Below are 21542 nucleotides of genomic sequence, written 5' to 3'. Positions count from 1 at the left end.
ATCATAGTCACATTCTGAATGACTGTTCATCTGGAATGTTAAGCACACTTTGCTATTGTACTGTAGGCAAATATTCCTTGGAGCTAAAGGTCAGGACTGGACGCAGACATCGCTGGGTCAGACTGCTCTCTAACATTTAAATACTTGCTTCTGTACCAATGTACTTTATACTGTATTCTGGTTGTTAAACCTGGACATGATGCCCTTTTCCAACAAAAATTGTTTGATCTGCTCCTGCAGCTTTTGTTCCCCAATTTGCTCAAACTTATTATTAAGCTAACTTTGTTTTGATTTGTAACATTTTAAAACTAAACGCAAAACACACCAAAGTGTAGGGCTTGTAAGAAAGTAATCGTACTGTATGTACTGTACTGTACTTACCACACTACGATGTTTGAGTTCTTAATGTTTTTTCTTGGAATTGGTTTTCAGCATATAACGCAAAGCGTGTTCTAATTCAACTCCTGTAAAAATACCATTTAAACCATTTACACAGTTAAGCAATATGACTCGATAATAGAGAGATTTTAAATATTGCAAAAGCACATGTAAATGAAGAAAAGCAACGTGAAGATATGTTTGATAAAGCATTGATGGTTCGGTTTTCTAATAAGCAAAATTTGAACTGTTGTTCCATTCATTTCCATATATTTTGTTGATTTTCTTACAACATACTCCATTTTTTTTAAGTATGAGAAATAAACATTGCCCTGAAAGAATGGAGAATAAAATTGTCCCGTCTGGCCCTCCATAGTGACGAAGACCAGCCACTTTTTCCCAGCTTTGAGGAAGTTCTCTGATTAGAAACTGCAGCGTCTTCATGAAATAACTGATATTCTTTGGACTCTGCAAATGTGTCAGAGTTAGCAACAGCAAGGCATGTCTGGGGCTGTTTGGTTTCTTCTGATCCTAACTGCGCACTGCTTGTCGCTGGTGCGTAGTGACAGCGTTTGTCCTTGTGAAACTCGGGACCTCTGCAAACAGATCACCGATGTGAAGGAGTTCGAAGTAAGCACGGTGTCTTAATTGAACTGGACGATCTCCTTTAATTGTAAAGGAGATACATACTGTACTTGTCGATTTGTAAATGTCACGTACTGAACTATCAACATAATCTTTTCGGTTTCATTTTATAAATGTTTTTAATGTGTAGTTTAAAAGAATCGTAAACGTGTACAAATAATCGTTTTAAAAAACAAAACCACCATACATATTTTGTATCAAAATATATTTCATCAGTAACCAAAAACATCTAGTGAATCATACTGAGAAAATGTTTTGTATAATACAGAGTATTACTTGCGCTTCTTTTAACCTACAGGTGTACGTCTTTGACGTCGGAGGAAAAACATGGAAGTCTTATGACTGGTCTAAAGTCACAACTGTTGCAGCGTTTGGGAAGTTTGATCCGGAGCTCATGTGCTACGCCCATTCCAAAGGAGCTCGACTCGTCCTGAAAGGCAATGGATATATCCGCAGTTCTATGTCTGATTTCACGTAAAGGTCTAAATAGTTAAGAAATAGTCATAATATCCTCGATCCCCATAATGGCAAATATTATATTGATTTCTAAGCCTGTCTCGGGCGCACAGCGATCCAGTTTTACACAAATAAATCATAAAATAAAATCAGGTCAATTAAAACCAAGAGTAAAACAAGGAAGCTTTAAAAATGTCCACAGCAGCACAGTCTCTTATGCATTTGTGTGATATGTATCTGGACTGTTCAATCTCTTATACGTTAGCAAACGCACACTAATCCATTCTGCATTTCACAGGAGACCAACGCTGTCTGCACAGAAATTCAATGTGGTGGCACAGTAGACCTAGCATGTTTGCCACAGATCTTTGGAAATGGTTTATGTACTTTAGTAGGTACCGCAGTAAGCCATTACACCAGTCTAATCAAGATGAAATACAGGTGCATCATGTTTTCAGCATTTCATAAACAGAACAAAAACATTAACCAGGTCACCCAGATGTTACACAGATGGAAAAAAATACCCTTGTGACATTTGTAACAAGAGCTTTGAATGACAGCTTTCGGTCAAAGATAACAGACATTTTTCACTTCAGGGTTTAATTTCAGCACCATCAACAACATTACTGAAACCACCAAATTGTCTGCTCAATGTTAGGAGGCTATGAGCATTTCTTGTAACACTTTAGCTTAAAGTTGAATAGGATTCATACTGACACAACTGGCAACTGTACAGACAACTTACAGGCAACTGTAAAGTGCAGAAACCACAGCAGTAGTTCTTTATCTGGTTTTATGTGATAGTAAATTTGAGTGTTATTACTGTGAAACCCAAGTTCATGATGGTGACTAATCTGACCAAGAGGCTGCATATGTACTCTAAATAAACAGTAATTATTAAATAAATAGTAATTGTCCCAGCAATGATCCCTGTGCAACATCTGGCACATCGGATGTAAAAGGTCTAGATTTACAAATTACTGTAGCTGCTATTAGTCAAACAGGAGCCAACCTAACAAAGGAAAGCACCACTTATGTTTAAATTATTTTCCATACCATCCAGTTCTGTACCATGAATGACAATATCAAAAGCAGAACTTCAAGAAGGGAAATATATTAAATGACCCAGAGTCAGAACCCAGTTATCCCATGGTGACTGGAAAATACTAGCTCACAACCCATCACTCTATTACTGTAACAATATGGAGTCCAGTCAATTCTGAAAAAGTGAATGCTAATGGCAAGGCACGAGCTGAGAAGTCAATTCACATTGCCAGACAGCTGCCAGTTTTGGGGTATTGTGGAGCTCCTGTCACAGTGAATGTTAATGTTTAACTGCATGTCTTTTTGTAGGAGATGTGCCCCTCAGCGACATTGTAGACCCATCCAACAGAACAGCCTGGATCTTGGAGAAGGTGACCTTGGCAAAGAAGCAGTTCATGGATGGGATCAATATTGACATTGAGCAGGAAGTGGAGGAGGCCTCACCAGAATACTATGCATTGACCGCACTGGTCAGAGAGACCACAGAGGCCTTCCATAGGGAAATTCCAGGGTCACAGGTAAGAAAAGCATTCTTACATCTCTGCAGGCTTCCAGTCTGATAATGCAGACTGGCTGGCTGCAACACCACCTGCGCAAGCAACTCACCAGGGGGCAGGAGGAAATGTTTGTATGATTTTGCTGTTTAATGATAGGTGGATAGGATAGTAGGGACTTCTATTACATTGTTTCTGAAACATTAGTGTACAAGATCATTATTTAAAAGATTTATTGATGCAGTTAGGATACCAAATGTTTTTAATGAACCTGAAAGGGATGTGATCTTCAAAAAAAGAAAATTCCTTGAGCCCACCTCAACAGCTGTTGCTCAAGTGGAAGTCATCAGGAATTTGTAAATGAAAAGAAGAGGTGATTGTGGTCAGACCTAATGCTTAACGTCAAACATTGTGAACATAACGTCTGACAGTAGAAGTCTTTCAGACAGACTCCCTGGTGTCCATGTCTCGGCCACCCCTGTCACAAATCTTGTGGTCTTGATCCCTGGCAGACAGATACTATGTGAAATAAAAGATACTCGTCTTCTCCTGATGCTGTCATGAAGCTCAGTGTCTTAGTTTCCAAATGTGATGAGTCTGCATTATTCCTGGTCATTTATGTCACTCAAATGATGCACTTTTCTGTCTTTCTTTTCTTTCTAAAAGACGTGAACCTGAATTTGGAGCTTGCCCACCTTAAATATGCCATCTGCAGTGTACTGTATGCAATAATAGTATGGAAGTCCACTTTTGTTCATTTTGGGGGTTCAGTTGTCTCATATTCATGGGCCTGCAGTCATTCCCTCGGGAAAGTAATGAATTCCACATCCTTATATCATGACTGTAGCATGACTACAGTAACACACAGTTCTGTAAGTTACAGAAACTCACCTCAGTAGAACCAGATGTATAGTCTTCGTAGCGCTATAAGCCTGTGCTTAAGCATTTAGGCTAGAGAATAGTAGAATAGTTAAACTTGCCTGAGAGATTTCAGTTTCTGTCAACTTCAACTAAATGTTTTGCCCAGGCACTAGAAATGTCTGCTCGTTTGATCTGATCGATTTTTACGGATTTGTATCTTTCAATGTCAAGGACAAATATCAAAAATGCCATGCAACTAGGGATTATCAGTATAATACTTAAAAATAATAATAATATATTAATAAATGTGATTCATTAGCTGGACAACATTTTTCAATGTTCGGTTAAAGACTGCTTTCTTACTATTTTAGCAAATTCGAAGTGTCTTCCTTCATGGTTTGTGTTTAAATGCGCCACTTGATATTGATTGTTTATTATGACTTTAACAACTAGTCCTTGGTGTTTTCAGGTATCGTTTGATGTTGCGTGGTCTCCCAAGTGTATCGATAAGCGCTGTTATGACTATGTTGCCATAGCAGAGGTGTCTGACCTGGTGTTTGTGATGTCTTACGACGAACAGAGCCAAATCTGGGGTGACTGTATTGCAAAGGCTAATGCGCCACTGAACCAAACACTAACAGGTAAGCAGGAAGACTATGAACAATTCTCGTGTTGTATCAAAGCATCGCCTCCACAACACTCATGATAGAAGAAAAGCATTTGCCATTTGTATTCTGATTTAAGAAATTGTTCTTTTCTGTGCAGTTTTTGCAGTGGAAAAAAAAAAGATTTTAAAAGATAGTTTCCTGTAAAGATAAGTTTCTGCAAAGGCTTCCTGTATACCACACATCAAAAGGATTATTTTTCTCGATTCATGGATAGTTGTTTTTAGAGAAATAAAGTATCTGGATTTTGGATAGTAGATGTTTTTGGCATCACTCTGATTTATCGATTTTTCATGACAGACTTTGATACACTAGAATGAGTATGTTGTACAAAAGAACTCATTTTAGTATTGAAAGAGGTGAAAACTATGTCACAAAATAACTGGTTCATGATTGAGACAATATAAAATGCACAGAGGGTGATCACATATTTTGCCCTTTTGCGATATTGATGAAAATCAATAAAAAAGTAAAAAGTAAAAAAAATAGCAAAAAAAAAATGATTTCCTTTTTGTTACTACCTCATAAACCTCCAACCAATTCCTAAAAAATTAAATTATTTTTTAAAGTTGTTTCACAGCCTGCTTTTTAAAAACAGCCATGTCTCATGTCTGCTCATCAGCGTATGATGACTACATCACACTGAAGATTGACCCAAAGAAATTAGTGATGGGAGTGCCTTGGTATGGCTACGACTACACCTGCGTGGAACTGTCACAGGTAAACATCCCCTTACTCTGCACCAGGTGATCTTACAGGTAGCAGTAAAACTTGGCTTACAAAGAAAAGTGGTGTCTTCAGGCTTGTTCCAGAAATATTGTTTCGTCCGTGTCTGCGTCATTGCATTCCTAAACTTAAACCACTTCATCCTCATGAAGGTGAGGTAAACGGTAGTGAACTTCAATATTCAAAACATTTGTCAATATTACACGTATTGATAATTGTAATTGTACGATTGAAATTTAGTCTGACATTTAATAAAGCGTACCATTTTTACAACTTAAATTCAACGTGAAAATATCAGAAATGTAGTCTTCACAGTATGATGTAAAAGTGGAATGGTATTTTTGAAAACAAGCTAGAGAAAACTGGGATTTTTTGGAGACATATACAGTATTTCTGATAACTGTGCCACAGAAAATCACAGGGACTTAGTAAATACCTAAATTGGTGTAACATCTCCAGAAAAGAAGTACATGTACTGTCGTTGGTGTGTACATTATTCTAACAGCCTCAGGTACAAAACTTGATGCCGTCTCTACTCAGCTTCTGATGAAGAATTTGCCCCCTTATTTCTGACTACAAAGTTCTTAATAGGTGATTGATTTATGATAAGCACGGGCAGGGAAGAATGAAGCACCTCTCCTTGAAACACTCCTTCTGATGTCCCTTCTCCTCCAGACAAATCCAACTGGTTATATTTCACCACACACCCGAATTGAGGGGGAATTCTGGAACTCAGAAACTGGGCACAGGGCTTGAGGAAAAAATTCAAACCCCCACGTAAAAAAAAAACACAAGTTGAAAGAAAATTTAAAAACATACTACGGTTAAGAAAGTTTGTCTATAACAATAAGACACAAACTGGAGAGGGCCTCTGGGGTAAGGGGTGTCTTCCTTTCCAGGAGGGCATCTGCACTATCCGGCAGGTGCCATTTCGGGGCGCACCTTGTAGCGACGCAGCTGGGCGCCAGGTTCCCTACAAGATCATGATGAAACAAATCAACGGCTCCATTTCTGGGCGCATGTGGGATAAGGTGCAGCACGCGCCCTACTACAACTACAAGGTACTGAAGTCTCAGGCAGTGAGAAGTAGAAGCAACATTTTTGTAAGTGCTGCTGAAAGTCCAGATTACTCAGATGAAATAAGTGCATCACTAAGAAGGCAGCGTGAAGTATTGAAAGATTAAGAGGTTCATGAATATCTGTAGTAAATATCAAGTTATCCTTTGCATCTTCATAGTGTAACAGAATGTCGGGTAGGATTGAGGAGGGAGTAGATTTTAAGTTTTGAAGAGCCTCTACTAACTATAACAGTGCTTGCTAAATGTGTTTGCTTCTTTTGTCCTACTGTATGCCCACGTGGAAACTATATTGCACAGCAGAGTAAGGAAAAATAATTACCTTATTTCCTGTGTGATGAGCCTCAGCTGTTGGTACTTGGATTGTCTCTGTGTATAAAAGTGCATGGCGAGCACAGCTGTAGGCCTTTTGTCTGAAAGGCCTTTGGGATACTTAAACATCGTTTGCCTTAGAGAAGAAACTAAAAGGAAGCAAAAGAGACTGAGAAAGAAAAGGTCTGGAGAAAACTGGACAGCTCTTTGGCCGTTGGTCCAGGACTGGAAAACAGAGGTTCAGCCAGCCAACCTGTTAGACACTTTCAGAACCTGTATGTGTAGATAGAGCTCCAAGGTAGAGTCAGGCGTTTTGAGGAAATCATGGTAATTATCCTAAAATCATGAATATACTGGAAGTGCTATATTAAAAAAAAAAACACTGCGTTACTGAGAGAAAACTCTTCCCTTGGCTGTTTCACCACCTCACACTAGACGTCGCAGCTAATAGATTCACACCAAACTGCCACAACAGTAAGACACAGAACTGGAAGGGGATTAGCTGATTGAAGGCAAGGAAGTTCAGTGTAACATTATGCTTTTTTACTTTTTCCCAAAAAATAAATGTCTTGTGTACTGTGTGCACAAGTCCAGCTAATCATGTATCCATCCATCCATCCATCCATCCATTTTCAAACTGCTTCTTCCATTTCAGGGCTGCTGGGGAGCTGAAGCGTATCCCAGCAACCAGCGGGCACAAGGCAGGGTACTCTGACTCACACTCATACCAGGTCTAATTTTATCAGAAGCGAGTTAACCTATCAGTATCAGTGTTTGGACTGTGGGAGGAAACCGGAGCACCCGGAGGCAGCCCACGCAAACATGAGGAGAACATGTAAACTCCACCCAGACAGCACCTCAGGAATTTAACCCAGGGCCCTAGCGCTGCTAACCTCTGTGACACCATGCCAACTGATCATTCCATTTTTTTTTTTGAATTTATGTACCAGGATGATCAAGGACAGATCCATCAGGTGTGGTACGATGACCCAGAGAGCATTTCTCAGAAGGCGGCCTACGTCAGGGAAAGAGGCCTGCGGGGTATCGGCATGTGGAATGGTAATCTGCTGGATTATGGGAGCAACCCTGTCGCCCGGCAACAGACCAGGGCCATGTGGAGCGCTCTTAAACCAGCAGCTCAGAGACTCAGGAGCACGGCCTCTGCGGACTGAAGCAGTGGCTTGCCTGGAAAACAGGAGATATGTTCTGGAGCACTAAATTAATTGCTTAATTTGCAACAACCGTAAAAGGATAAAAATGAAAGAACTCCCTGGAGCATGATTGTTTTTGCTTTTGAGCGGAAGAATTGATTCACACATTCTTTGACATTTTTAAAATTTTCCTTGAAAGAGAATTTAATATTTTCCTAAGCCTAAAAGGTGTATAATACTGGTATGAATATGGTTTGTAAATTTTACATGATTCTGTATTTACATCTTCTCAACATTAAAATGAAAAAAATGAAATGAAAGTTGTACTGTTTTGCTCAATCTTTAGGTGTTTTTCTAAAGTTTCAACATCATATAAAGTGCTTTAAAAAAATCCTTGAAATTGTGGAAGTGCCAAAGTCAGCTGAGCGGTTTCGAAAGTGTATTTTCACACTCTAGATCATTTAGCCAGAGAAATGTCTGTTTTTAGGTTTGGGGTTTCGGTAGTAGTTACAGTGACACCGCACAACAGCTGAATAAATCTGTACTTTACAAACATAACAAACACACAAACGGTTGCTTAAAATTTTACATGAGTTGCTTCACGGTCAGAGGAGTTTGCCTACACTTCCTCATTTTGCCTTCTGGGTGGTCATGAAGTTTGTATGAATAATAATAGGACTTTTTAACACTTATATAGCGCTTTTCTGGACACTCCACTCAAAGTGCTTCACAGGTAATGGAGACTCCCCTCCACCACCACCAATGTGCAGCATCCACCTGGATATTTGGTAGACATACTGTATACTGTAAAATCTAGAGCATTCTTTTCCAAATTGTGTGGACAGGCAAAATAAATGATGGGCAAATCAAACTTAGTAAACAAGGGAAAGTCATCCTGATAGTTTAAGGTAAAGATAGTTTTGATTTTCCCCTTAATCTGATATTAATGTTAACATACCAGTCCAAAAGTAAAATTACATAATGAAATATTTTTAAAATCCACTATATTAGTATTATCGTTAGGCTTCATCATATAACAACACAACAACAGATATTTTTTGACTAAATTTGACTGAACAAATCCATAAGCAAGATGTACATTTCCACGTAAGCGAAGTGGAACGAAAAACCAGGTTGATTTCTGAACAGAACTGTGGAAAGTAGATTTAGGTTTTTCTTCCTGTATGAACAAGAGCCTTTCATCATATTTTTGCTGTAACGATTATATATTTTTGTGAAATAATGCGCTTCATAATCAGTAACATCCAAACTCTGTGCCTTTGTTCAAAAGGCGAGACTGTTCAAAATTCTTCTTAAGAATAGGGAATAACGAGACCTTTAAGAAGAACATATATATAGTAGTTGTAGGGTTGAACATGAGCTTGGGGCCTGTGGAGCTCATCCCCTTAGTGTTGAACAGAGAGAAGTACTCAAGTACTCAAAATCATCAAAGGTATCAACAAAGTCAGCCCAGTGAATGTGTAGAATTGGCACCGGAAGGCACAAGTAGAAACTATGTGAGTATATATGATGTGGTAATGTATAACCCAGAACAGGAGGCACCCAAAGGGTTGTGGGGGTCAGAACAAACTACACAACCTCATTGCTGAAGCCCATGGTTTCTTTCATGAAATGGCTGGATGAGATCCCTGGATCCATTACCTACTGACTGTCGATTAGGTCGAATGGTCTCTTCTTGTTTGTAACCTTTCATGTGTTCACACTGGTATGTGCCGGGCCTGCAGCCTGGCCTGGTATCCAAATCGGTGTGCAGCAGAGCCTCCCTGTGGACAGGACAGAGACAGCTGGGCTCTCTTCTGTGCAAGCTCTGCTCTGAGAGCTCGCACCTCTGTGGCTATCTGCTTCCTGAGCTGCAGAGGGAGCAGAGAAAACCGGGTTATTTTTTAAATACACCCCTTCACCAGTCCACAAACGAGAGCAGTGCATTGCTGAAGGATATCATGATGACTGGCGGGAGATTTGTTGGCTCCCAACAAATCAGGGTGCCCAGCAAAGTCAATCAGAAGGATGAGCTGAAGCGGCCTCTCAGGAAGCCTGGAGGTCCAGTTCATGTTAAAGCTTCCCAGGATTGTTTTCTAACAATAAAAAGATTATTTGTGGACCACTTTTCTCCATCTCGGATTTTGCAAGCTTTATCTCAGCTAATTTAACAGTCATTGTACTGTAAAGCTGAATCCAATAAACATGTCTCTTTCCTTGCTCTCCTGTGGCCAAGTTTTTGAGTCAAAGATGCACCTTGTATTGAAACTCTCTGATGTTTCCTCAAAAAAACCTTCTCAAGAACGGACACACAGATCTTATAATTCAGCTGTAAATGCATGAATGAAAGTGGTGTCACCTGTACTCAATGCGAGAATAAAGTTCTCATGTGCCTACATTGGTATTAGGAAAAAAAAACAACCATCACAGATTTTGCTTGAAAAATTCAGATAAACTTTAACAAAATGATCACAAAATAAGGGAGGATCTCAGTACTGGCATGTAAACGCTAATGCTGCTTATTTCATTAAGTAAGATTAGCTTTCATTAAGCAAGATTAGCAAGCATAAGGTAGCTGAATCAGGATGCTGTTTATGTGGTGCATTATATCTAAACAATCCCCCTTTTCAACAATAATAAAACACTGCATGGTAGAAAACACTAAAAGTTGTCTTTACCTTGATTTCTGTCACAAGTTTCATTTTAGCATCCTCGACTTTCTTTCTTAGTTGATCTATTTCATGGGTCTCTGCTATCATTTGAATAATGAGGTCATTCTGGAAATGCAGAAGTTTTTTTAAGTGTATAAATTAAAGTGGATTTAAACATCATGTATTTTAGGGTACATTAAAAAATATATGAAACAATGGTAAATGACAATCGTTTTGTTTTTAAATAAACTATATATAGTGTACATACATCTACAGTAGTTTAATGATAAGTACAATTCTAAGTACTACAGCAATACAGTATATAACATTACTACCAACACCATCCCCTACATATCGAATTGTTAGTCTTTTGCTCCCCCTGGTGGACAGATCCTGTCTAATTTTTTCCAGTTTTCATTACACACGTCTCATTTCCTAACTAGGTCTCCTGTTGTCACCAGCCCGGAACAAATAACCACGCCTGTAACATGACATCGTCTCGTTTCACAGCTCAGGAACAACACATTCGGATGTCTTCCACAGTCACCTGAGTCGCACTGTCTCTCAACACCTCCTGCCTCCTGGAGATCATGTTTTACATGGTATAAGATCAACTGTTTTTTTTTTAATCCAATTTGTAGCATGAGCATCTATTTCTAAAAGCCATTCTTAATTTTAGGTGAGCGAGTTGGGATTCTGTTGGTGGAGCCCTCCAGAGTATTCCACCAGCTCTTATAATCTATAGGTTTGTTCAGTCATCGTTAAATATTACACACTCTCACGCTGAAATTGACCATTTTTACTGGTGGTGTTACCTATCAAGGAACATAGGCACATCCCCTCTGTGCCCCAGACTCAGGGATCCTGGCTCCAGAGACAGGATGTGTGTTAGGGGATTTATTCACCTTGCTGTTTGAAGGATGCCCATAGGACTGAGGTTTGCTTCTTGTATCCCTGGCCTGCAGCTGCTGCTGCAGCTTGTGGTAATACTTCTCCAGCTCCTGTCGCAGGTTTTTCAGACCATCCTCCAGTGGAACAGTTGTCTTTTTGGTCTCAAAATATTTCTTCTTCCAGGTGTCGCGAGCTATGGTGACAATAACACACTTTCTCTAATGTTTGGACAGGCTGCAGATGTAGATTTCATTTTCATTTTAAGGTATACGATATGAGTAGGCGAAATGTTCAAACCTTATTTTATTATCTAATTTGTAGCTTTACAAACCTATTATAGTCAGGAAACGTGTGGCAGGAGCCAGTACAACATCAAACAAGTTCAGCTCACAGGAAAAATCTTTTGTCATAGATTTTGTAGTGATAAACGTATTGAAAATGACACTTTGGGAGTTTCTCAGGCTTGAGAGGATTTAAAACAAATGCATGGAACTGAATAAAAGAGCAATGGAATTATCAAGATAAAAAAAATGAGTTTATCTTTATCTGATTTCAAGAACATTTCAAGATAATAAAGATTCTGATTATTGATTTGAAACACTGTAGCTTACGAACACTAAAGGCCCAGACTAAGGTTTTTGCACATGTCATGATTGGTATGTTTTTTTAATGTCCATCTTTAGAAAGATGCAAGTTGGAAAGATCTAGTTAAAAAATGATGTTAGTAAATAGTATGTTAAACCATTAGCACAGCTGTGACATTGACAACAGTCATTTAGTAAAGACTGAAAAGTATTTTCTAGTTAGGTTTCCCCAGAATTACAACAAAAAACAAAGTAGTTGTTACACTCAGCAGTTTAAATTCCCCCAACACACGCAGACTTTTAAACGCTGTAACGCAGCTGTGACACAATCGATAGGGCTGTCTCACCTTGATTTCTCCTGTGGCGATAGCGTCCCAGGAGCTCTTTAGCCTTTCTTAGCAGGTTTTGTCTGGTCTTCTCAAGCTGTTTCCGCTCCTGCTTCGCCAACTTGATTTCCTCAATGAGCTCATCTCCTTGCAGGATCATCATCAAGTGCAGGGAAGGGTTAATGAGAAGGGTTAGTGAAGAGTGATTGAAGACATTTTGCACCTTAAACTGCAATGCAAATTCATGACTCCAGCTAGCAGAAAATGACGATAAAATCCTACGATTTTTTATGCACATCCTCTAAGCAAAAATGTTTTTTCTAGCTGCTGTTGATCCTACATCTTTCGGCGCTAAAGTAGGGTTTTGCAGAACATCAAGAATCACAGGTAAAAAAAAAGCAGCCTGAGGAAGGTTAATGAAATGCTAATGTAACAGTTACACATTTATTCTAAATGTTTCAACATGAAATCAAGATCTAAATGACTGAAGCTGAATGTTTCAGACTTACTGTCGGTTAAAAAGACCGGAGGAGCAGGTTGTTGTGCAGTCTGGGCCAGAAAAGGGGCCGCAGGAGGAGAGGAGTACTGTGCTGGGGTGGGCAAGGGCAAATTCTCATAGACCTGGACAGAAAGTCAGTACATACTGTAACAAGGATCTTTATCTGCACAGACACAGAGCTCTCCGATGGGCATACGATTTGCTTTGACTAATTTTCCAGATGTTTAATCTGTACATTTAGTAAGCACATCAACTGCAATATATATATTGGCATAACTTAGGAAAGCCCAATTAACAATAGTTCCAGACTTCCTTACAATTTAATTAATTAGACTTACTTTTTGAAAATATTAGATAACAAAGGATTAGTGGTAATTATGGTTTATGAAACCACTGGATAATGTTTTTCTACAACCACAATTCCACATTTTCTGATTTGAAAGCTCCCTGTATTTTGCAGATTTACCTCCTTAGTTTCCTTCTTGTTGTGATCTTTCAGTGGCACAGAGTCTTCGGTTTTCCTAAGAGAATGTGTATATTATTACAATCATTTGAACCATAGCACCACCTCCACTTATGAAATGCATTATGAAATGATGAATCTTCTGAAGTTTTGAGCCATCATCAAAAAACATAAATACACAAGAATTCTCTATCAGGAAGCAATTAAATGTCCATTATGAATCCTGATCAAAGGACATAAATATTCTTAACTTTGTTTGCATGTGTGAGTCAGAGCAATATTTATTATTTTTTTTTAATTTATAAAATTACCACTGTGTAGAAAGGTTGTACTCTGTGGGAGTGCATTGTGTTGTACATTCCAGCACAGGGAATTTCTATACTGGGAGTCATTGCATCCATTTACAACCTTGTAAAATAATAAAAGACTAAGGGCAGCTCAATGTGTCTTCTTTTCACATCTGGGAATGATGTTGGAGTACTGTTCATATTTGAACTGCAGCTTAAATAAACAAAACATACTTTTGAAAACCTTTATAACAGAAAAAAGAACTATTAGAGAATATTTCATTATTATTAACAATAATTAGCATTGCTGCCTTGGGGTCCAGGATTCAATTCTGGACCTGGGATGCTGTCTGAGCAATGTTTGTATGTCTCCCAGTGTTTGCATGAGCTTTCTCCAAATGCTCCTGATTCCTCCCACAGTCCACAGACCGACACAAGTCATGCCTAAATCAGAACATCCAAACAAGCCAAGCCAACCAGAGGAAGTATGAAAATATAGTATACGGAAAAAAATTCACTGTAAAATAACTTTCTTTTTCAATGATTTAACATGCTTTACCTGCCCTGATAGTGCAGGTATTCAGAATCTCTGTCCTCTAGTGACTCGGGAACACCAGAGTCTCTGGTGCTGTTTCTGAGCCCATGCAGGCTCTTCTTCACCGACGTCTTCTTATTTCTGCCCTGGGTACCGGCGCGCAGGGCCAGTTCTGCATTATAAGACACCGTGGAACAAATTCATTAGTTGCCCTCAGAAACAGCTCTGACTGCTCACCTGTTCGAGAATAAATGTTCAGAACTCCTTTCAAGTCTTGTTAGAAAACCATGCCTTCTGAAATTGCAAACTAAGAACATGCACTCCAAGTTAAATTCCAACAAAGTACAGACTATTTACACAAAAATCAGGGTTGATTTATTTGTGCAATGGTAATAATCATCTTCGTCACCATCATGTGACCAGCCCAGTATAACCCCTACTAGGGAGCAGGACTCACCTCGCTCTGCAGGTGGCACCCATGCTTCTCTAGATGTATGGAAGGAGAACTTCAGATAGTGAGATTGTGAGAGCCTGGAGTGGAATTTGGCAGAACACCACGGTTGACTTTCCTACTCTTTGAAAATAGTGCCATGTGCTCTTTAACAACCAAGCATTAGGACCTTAGTTTAACATTTGTGTGATGAACTGATGTGAGGCTTCAAGAGGTGTTCTCCTCAGATGTGTGAACAGAAATCCCATCTTGCTCCAGTGCCCTTTCGGTTCAGAGGCCACAACAGTGCTGGCTTTGTCTCATTACCACCCTTTTACCTGCTTTTTTTCTGTTTGGCTCCGGCTGCTGCCGAGTTCCTGTCCTTTGAAGACTGGCTGTGTCAGTCCATCTGGGCTCCTGCACTGGGCTGAGTTCTTCTAATTTCTCCTCCTCCGAGCTGGAATTTCCCTCGTCGCCCTGGCTCTGAGCAGGGGGGTTACAGGGAGCCCTGGGTTTAATCCTAGGGAATTTAGTGCTCTCTTTTTTCACAGGAGGCACACTGCTGACCTTCAGAGGAGAACTATAAATCTGAGGGTTGATGGGATAGTTCTGCCTATCAGGTGTGAGCGAAACAGAGCAACTGTTTCTGTCATTTCCCACTCTTGGCAACAAGTACAATTCTGGCTCTGGAGCCTATCAAAAAGACAAAAAAGTTGAAAGATTTGTTTCATTGTTACACTGATTTCTTTGTCTTTCATATTCCAATTTTTTTATAGTCACTTTTCACTTCTCAGATAAAATCTCATAATCAAAAACATATACTTTCAAAGACCTAAATGGGAACACGTCTCAGCCTACTCAATTTTTTAGTTTTACCTGCGGTCAACCTGCATTTACTGGTAATGTTCTCTTCTCCGGAACATAGACCTGCTTAGTTACACATTGAGCCTTCCCATCTTCCTGTTCCTGACTACCACTGTCCTCCACATAGTTCATACAGTGATTTCGATCGATCCTTATAGTCAGGGATTCTCTCAAGATCTAGGCCCAGTAGGTAATCCAGTTTTATAGATTTGTAATTCAATTCTGTACTCGGTTGTACATAGTTATTTAGAAACAGTTGTGCCCAGATAAGGATGCAAGCAAGCTCTGAGATAATCTAGGAGACACATTTTCTGATTGGTCAGAGTGGAGTTTTGGAGCAGTAAGTAAATGTGGCTCTTTACTGTAGCTTTTCTTAAGTGTCAAATAGAGGCAATTGGGCAGCACAGTGGCACAGTGGTTAGCATGGCTGGCTCAGACCCCTGGGCTCAATTCCTCTTCCAGGGGTGATATCTGCATGGAGTTTAAATGCTGTCCATGTGTTTTCATGGGTTTCCTCCCACAGTCTAAAGACATGCTGGGGGTTCCCATCACTTCTGGAAAATATGGCCCTGGCCTGAGAGCTCGTGTGTTTGTGTCTGTGCCTGTGCCCTTCGGCTGACTGGCACCCTGTCATGTGAGTGATTCTCGCCTTGAGCCCTGTACTGGATAAAGGAGTTCGAAAATGGAGCAAGAAAGCAATGTACAGCTTACAGACCATTACATGGCTTGTTAGACCTGCACAGGACTTTGGGAGAAACATAAAGACAGAAAAACAGCATCATCTGGAGGTGAGGCAAACAATGTTAAAAAATATAGCTAGAAGGTCAGAATACAGTATATATCTAGGGTTGTTACATTCAAAATTGTATAGTACAGTAATAATAATTATACATCCAAACTCATTGTTTAGAACATTAAATTTCTAAACATGTAAATTATGTCAAACCCACCAAAACTCTCCTAAGTAGTTTTCTTACATGTTTTTAATATTATTATCATAATATTGCAAAAGCTAATGGAATATTGCACGCCCATTCAAATACAAGGCTATATGCTATATGCTATATGTCTATATGATTTTGTGCCAGTGATGTAGCATGCAGTAAAGGAAAGGTGTAGCAGGCACTGCTATCTAACAGCACTCCTTTGGGTAAAAAAGTCCAAATGGTGCTCAGCAGAGGAAATTCAGTGAGAAAATACAGTCTAGGCAGATACTAACATGATTTAGTATTTTGAGGATAAGTCAAAGACATGCACTGAATAATTTTTTGTTTGATTTGATTGCATCTGGTACACACAAGCACAGAAAACCATCACTGAGCAATCGGCTCCTGAAGAAAGCTTTGATATTAATTCAGCACAGAGATTTAAGACTCATGAATCATCTAATCTAAACCTGAGTATTTCAGAAAAGAAGGATATTATTATTTTTGTCTAAAAGGTGAACTTTAAAATGGAAAGTACGCACGTGTGGTGGTGCAAAGAACTTCACTTTCAGCTCTTTTTCCTGATTAGCTTTTACCTGAAAAAGACAATGAAGAGCAGATGATGAGGAGCTGAGTAGTCAGGAGAAAGATGTAGATCTGGCAAAAACAAATTCATATGCATCAGAGCACTGCAAAACCAGCATGCCCACAAACAATTAGCTATTTCACTTCTTTAATTCAGGTTCAATTCAAGCTAGAGAAAGACCAGCTCCCTGCGTCTCTCCACAGCCTACCAGGACAAGCCGATAGATTAAGCCCCTTCACTAATTTACAGCCACTTGGTTTAGGTTTACTGCAAGTAACAATTGAAACCCAGGCCTATCTTTGCCACTTTCGTACAACTAGAAAGAAAGTTCAGGACATTACATGAGGTCCAGCTTGCAGTCATCTGCAGGCTCTGCTGGCTGCTCATTCGCTTGTTCCTCATAGTTTTTTTTTTTTTAATGTCTCACTTAAGAAAAAAACTTCCACTATGATCTTAATCATCTAGACCCCCAAGGACAAAAAAAAAACTTAGGGGTTAATGTTAACCTTTAGAATTCAAGAAAAATATCAGATGCAGTATCAATATTAATATGCAGTGGCTAAAATAAGAATATTAATACATGTATGAACAGGGGTGGTGTGGTGATCCAGAGGTTAGTATTACTGCCTTGCAGCTCTGGGGCTCTGGGTTCAATCCTGGTCCTGGAGGGCTATCTGTGTGGAGTTTGTATGTTCTCCCAGCATTTGAATGGGTTCCCTCCTGCAGTAACTGGTAGGTTAATTGGTTTCTAGGAAAAGTGGTACTGCTGTGAGCCTGTACAGTATGTGCCTTGTGATGGACTGGTGTCCTGTCCAGGGTGACCCTGTCTTGTGCTCATTGCTTGCCAGGATAGACTCCACCTCCTCTGAGACTCTGTACTGGATAAAGTGGATAGAAAATGGATGGATATATATAAATACATAAATGCTTTCATGTAACGTATTTAGAAAGGTCTGGTCTTAAGAAAGACTACAGTTTAGCAGTACAATATCAAACCTCCCTCTCTCACACCTTGGGATTCATATCACTTTGTTTTCTGGAAAAGTTCTCAGACAGAATTAATGTATACATTACAGTAAACGTTAGAGTAGTGTATGCCGTTTCCCTCTTGCACTAACAACTGGGCACACAGTGTCCACCAGAACCTTTGCCAGTGCTTCAGAGTTTGAAATACATAACGAGTGACATCACCACACAAATGTCTTTCTACCCAGCCGCACTGGCAAACGATCCGCAGTATAATTTGTCAATCTCATATCTCTGATGGCAGCCATATACATGCCCTAACTTGTCCAAGCTACTGCTTTCAGGGTATGGACATGTTTACAGCTGAAGAAACAAAATCCTATGAAACTTTGCTCAACCGAAAATCTAGTAAAAGAGTTTTATTTGACCATTATACAGGTATATGTATTTTGTTTTTAAAGAACATTGAATAAACAATAAATAATGTAGACATGGGTTTATTGATTTACTGCATCCTATAATGAGGAGGAGCACATCTGGGTATTTCATTCTCTTAAGGACGGCACTTCCTGGTAGTTAAAATAATGAAAACTATTAGAATTAGTATTGCCTGTCAGCCAAAACCAACTAGGAAGCATTATAGCTTTATGATTTATTTCCCATGACCAACAAAAGAATTTAAATGAATGTGCTGTCTTTGTCATTTTCCATTTTGAGACAAGGGCAACCTTAAATTGGCTGCTGACAAGCTAGCATTATTCATGAACCTTTTAAGAGTTCACAATATTTATGTACATTATAAAACATCTGTTTACATCCCATAAAAAACAAGTGTTCTATATGAGTCCTCTACAACTTCAACCATTTGCAGGAATAAGCTAGTGATGTACTCTTAAACAAGGTACTTTACCCAGATTGATCCAAAACATCCAGTTGTATAAATAGGGATAATTTATACATGTACCCAATTTCAGTAACTGTTAATTCTAATATAGGTCTGTGGGAAGCCAAAGCCCAATCTAACACACAATGGATACACCCAGGAATGGCCCCCAGGACTACAGGGGGACAATTTGAAGACTCCAGTTAACACAGGCAGCATGGCACTGTAGTGCAGGAGAACACCCAGTAATGAACCATATTAACACTGTGAAGAACATGCAAACTCCTCACAGAATGTGCAGCAGGTCAGAATCAGCCCCAGGACAGAAGCTGTGATACATACTACCATACCTCCCAGGTACCATGATGTGTACTGTATGTAAAACTGAATGTGCAACTGCGATCTCTGTATGTTACGTTTCAATAAATAAAAATATCATAGAGAAAATTGTAAACGTGATTGTTACTGTAACTAGTGACTGAAGTAAATTAGATCTACACAGCAGCACTAGTGCTGTACACTCTTCATACTCACCAAGGCCAAACTTCTACCCACACATTTTAGAAAGGAAAAAGTTTCAATCTCTTTGTCCGCCCCCAGAAACCTGCAGAGTCCATCTCGTAGGACTTGTAAATTCAGATCAGGATGAACCCTTCCAGAAGAAAACAACAGTGTTGTGTATAGTAACCAAGTAAACTATTTAATGCTATATCAAACCAACCAAGATAAGATAATGTAATGTACTTCCAGTAAAATGATACAGAGCTCTCCATACATAAACATAGCACACGATGGTGTCCTACAGTATTTGTGCAAGCTGGGATCTTTTTGGAAATGGTACTAACATGCTGTAAGTTATTTTGCACCTTATTATTTACTTAATGACATTGCAGAGATTTCAGTCAGGGTTTTTACAGGTCTGATGTATCAGTGTTTACCTTTCGTTTTTTACATTGTTTAGGATTGCATTACTAAGCAACTGTTATAAACCCAACACTATATCACCACTATTACACTAAAATCCCTAAAAAGAAGGCTGATCGGCTCCATAAAGTTAATTGATGGAAACTTTATTCTGACTTTTAGCAATTTATGAAATGCAACAGTCAAAAGGCAACATGTCTTAGGAGCTAAAAATAAAGAGAACAAGTTAATGTTATTAGGAGACCAGTTAAGGGTTTGATTCTGTAACTGCAGGTCCAGCTGTGACTGTAACTAGCAGGTGTGTGGTTCCCCAGGCCCTGCCTGAAACTGTCCAGTACTTGCCTGATGAACCCGGCTGACACAAAGCTATCGATGGCTTCAGTGGAGGCTCTGTTGAGCTTCGAATTCCACTGTTCTTCTGGGACATATAGCACGTGGAGCTCCACCAACTAAATTATCAACAGGTCAACCAATTAGAAAAAACAAGGCAAAGAAAGATTTTAATGCAAGAATTAACTGATCACTCAGTGTTGGAATGTGTCTTCCTACACAAGGGCGATTTATTAAATTGAAATAGACGTGCCTGCACAGCCATTCCAAATCACACAGCTTACAGCTTCCACTTCAATGTCTAATAACGGTGTGTCTAATGAATCGGTATATGCGACAAAACAATCAATCCTCTTTAAGCCGACGTACATTTACATGACTCGTATTCTAGTCACTAAAGCAAAAGCTAATGCTATGTCAAACACTGCTCACATTAATTTTTTTAATAAGTGAACTGAGGTCTGAAATAATTACCTGCATGTAATCATGTCGTTTTTAAAATACATATTTTAATAATAATGTGGTCTCATCTGGATTACGTACCGGAGCAGTTGGTGGTCTTTCCTCATTCGGTTTGCTCATGTGGCACCTCAGACGAAATGATGAATTGGATAATTCTTTATTTAAACTTTCGATTAAAAATAAATGGTGGTGTGTGTATGGTTATCCATTCGCAGGAAAGCCTGCTCTGGAGTAGCTCAGCCTCATTGTGGCTGATTCTTGACGCGTTTTCAGAAAGGAGTGGAGCCATACTAAGTCAACTGCCAAGTAACAGCCTTTCAGTGATCAAATATTAACTAGCCTGCTAACCTTTTAGCAGATCTTCATTGTTCTTCTGTGTTGAATTATGTGCGAGCCCCACACCAGGGTGCCGGTCTGTAGTTTGCATTGAATACAGCCTATAGTTTTAAAACGATAACTTCCAGATTGTTTTTAATGTAAAAGTAATGAATTTTTTTCCAGTATAAAAACAGTATAAACAGCCCTTATTTTAGTACACATTGATAATTTTCTTCGCACAGCGACTAACGTGTTTTAGTCACAATCTGATAATTATATATGAATTATGTGTCCCTCGCATTGGGTTTATTTATTGATTGATTTAGCTCCGCCTTTACACAGGACGAATGCGCTATATTTTTTGTGTAAGGAAGCAGATTACGGCGGCGCAGGTACAGCAAGGTTAAAAAATGACAAGCTAGCAAAAACTGAGGAGATGCAATAGAATATTACAACTAAAACAGGATACAACTGCTGACACAGAATGGCAATCTATACCTCCATATACAGTATTCCACGTTCATAGTTAAAAGGGAAAAAAATGTTTAATTCTCAGTTTGAGAATTAAAAACATTAGTTTAAGATGTGTAAGATTTACTGAAGGATGTGGAGTAGTTTAGCCATTTCGGGCGCTGCGAGGATGATCAGAGAGGACAAGGCGGGGTGCAGAAAGAGGCCTGAGACAGTGATAATATTCATACTATTGTATACAATTACTAATATAGTTTGTTCTCTGAGGTGGACAAATTGGGAGCACGTCGTATTAATTGGGGGCATCCCGAAAAAGTCAATACTGAGTTCAGATTCAT

At 39.2% G+C, this 21542-nt stretch overlaps 2 protein-coding genes across 3 annotated transcripts; one reads left to right on the top strand and one right to left on the bottom strand.

Annotated features, from left to right (window-relative positions):
• The first annotated feature begins 744 nt into the window (after nt 1–744).
• Nucleotides 745–8128, top strand: ctbs (chitobiase, di-N-acetyl-). Of its 2 annotated transcripts, none has more exons than XM_015355912.2 (7): nt 745–1008; nt 1322–1460; nt 2833–3041; nt 4348–4519; nt 5166–5263; nt 6169–6372; nt 7608–8128. In XM_015355912.2, the coding sequence occupies exons 1-7, from the start codon at nt 880–882 to the stop codon at nt 7827–7829; spliced, it is 1173 nt and encodes a 390-aa protein (XP_015211398.2). In that variant the 5' UTR covers nt 745–879; the 3' UTR covers nt 7830–8128. The 2 variants fall into 2 exon arrangements, with proteins under 2 accessions (XP_015211398.2, XP_006635336.2); XM_006635273.3 differs by having other exon boundaries at nt 746–1008; nt 6169–6330.
• A 64-nt stretch (nt 8129–8192) lies between these two features.
• spata1 (spermatogenesis associated 1) lies at nt 8193–20675 on the bottom strand. Its single transcript, XM_006635272.3, has 12 exons — nt 20497–20675; nt 19966–20072; nt 19234–19351; nt 16807–16860; nt 14813–15167; nt 14069–14216; nt 13226–13280; nt 12770–12881; nt 12282–12407; nt 11365–11543; nt 10487–10585; nt 8193–9679 (listed from the first exon to the last, which is right to left on the bottom strand). The coding sequence occupies exons 1-12, from the start codon at nt 20533–20535 to the stop codon at nt 9527–9529; spliced, it is 1545 nt and encodes a 514-aa protein (XP_006635335.3). The 5' UTR covers nt 20536–20675; the 3' UTR covers nt 8193–9526.
• Nucleotides 20676–21542: the final 867 nt, after the last annotated feature.

Source organism: Lepisosteus oculatus, chromosome 9, assembly GCF_040954835.1.
Source record: "Lepisosteus oculatus isolate fLepOcu1 chromosome 9, fLepOcu1.hap2, whole genome shotgun sequence".
Classification (NCBI taxonomy): Eukaryota; Metazoa; Chordata; class Actinopteri; order Semionotiformes; family Lepisosteidae; genus Lepisosteus; species Lepisosteus oculatus.
Note: the sequence above shows the minus strand (reverse complement) of the source record. Positions and strands in the feature narration are given on the sequence as shown.

Coding starts and splice junctions, on each gene's coding strand:
- ctbs (XM_015355912.2), top strand. CDS start 880: ATGTCTGGGGCTGTTTGGTTTCTTCTGATCCTAACTGCGCACTGCTTG. Junction 1,461..2,832: donor AGCTCGACTCGTCCTGAAAG/GCAATGGATATA, acceptor GTCTTTTTGTAG/GAGATGTGCCCCTCAGCGAC. Junction 3,042..4,347: donor GGGAAATTCCAGGGTCACAG/GTAAGAAAAGCA, acceptor TGGTGTTTTCAG/GTATCGTTTGATGTTGCGTG.
- spata1 (XM_006635272.3), bottom strand. CDS start 20,535: ATGAGCAAACCGAATGAGGAAAGACCACCAACTGCTCCG. Junction 20,073..20,496: donor AAAGACCACCAACTGCTCCG/GTACGTAATCCA, acceptor TTGATAATTTAG/TTGGTGGAGCTCCACGTGCT. Junction 19,352..19,965: donor GTGTCAGCCGGGTTCATCAG/GCAAGTACTGGA, acceptor TTCTTCTGGAAG/GGTTCATCCTGATCTGAATT.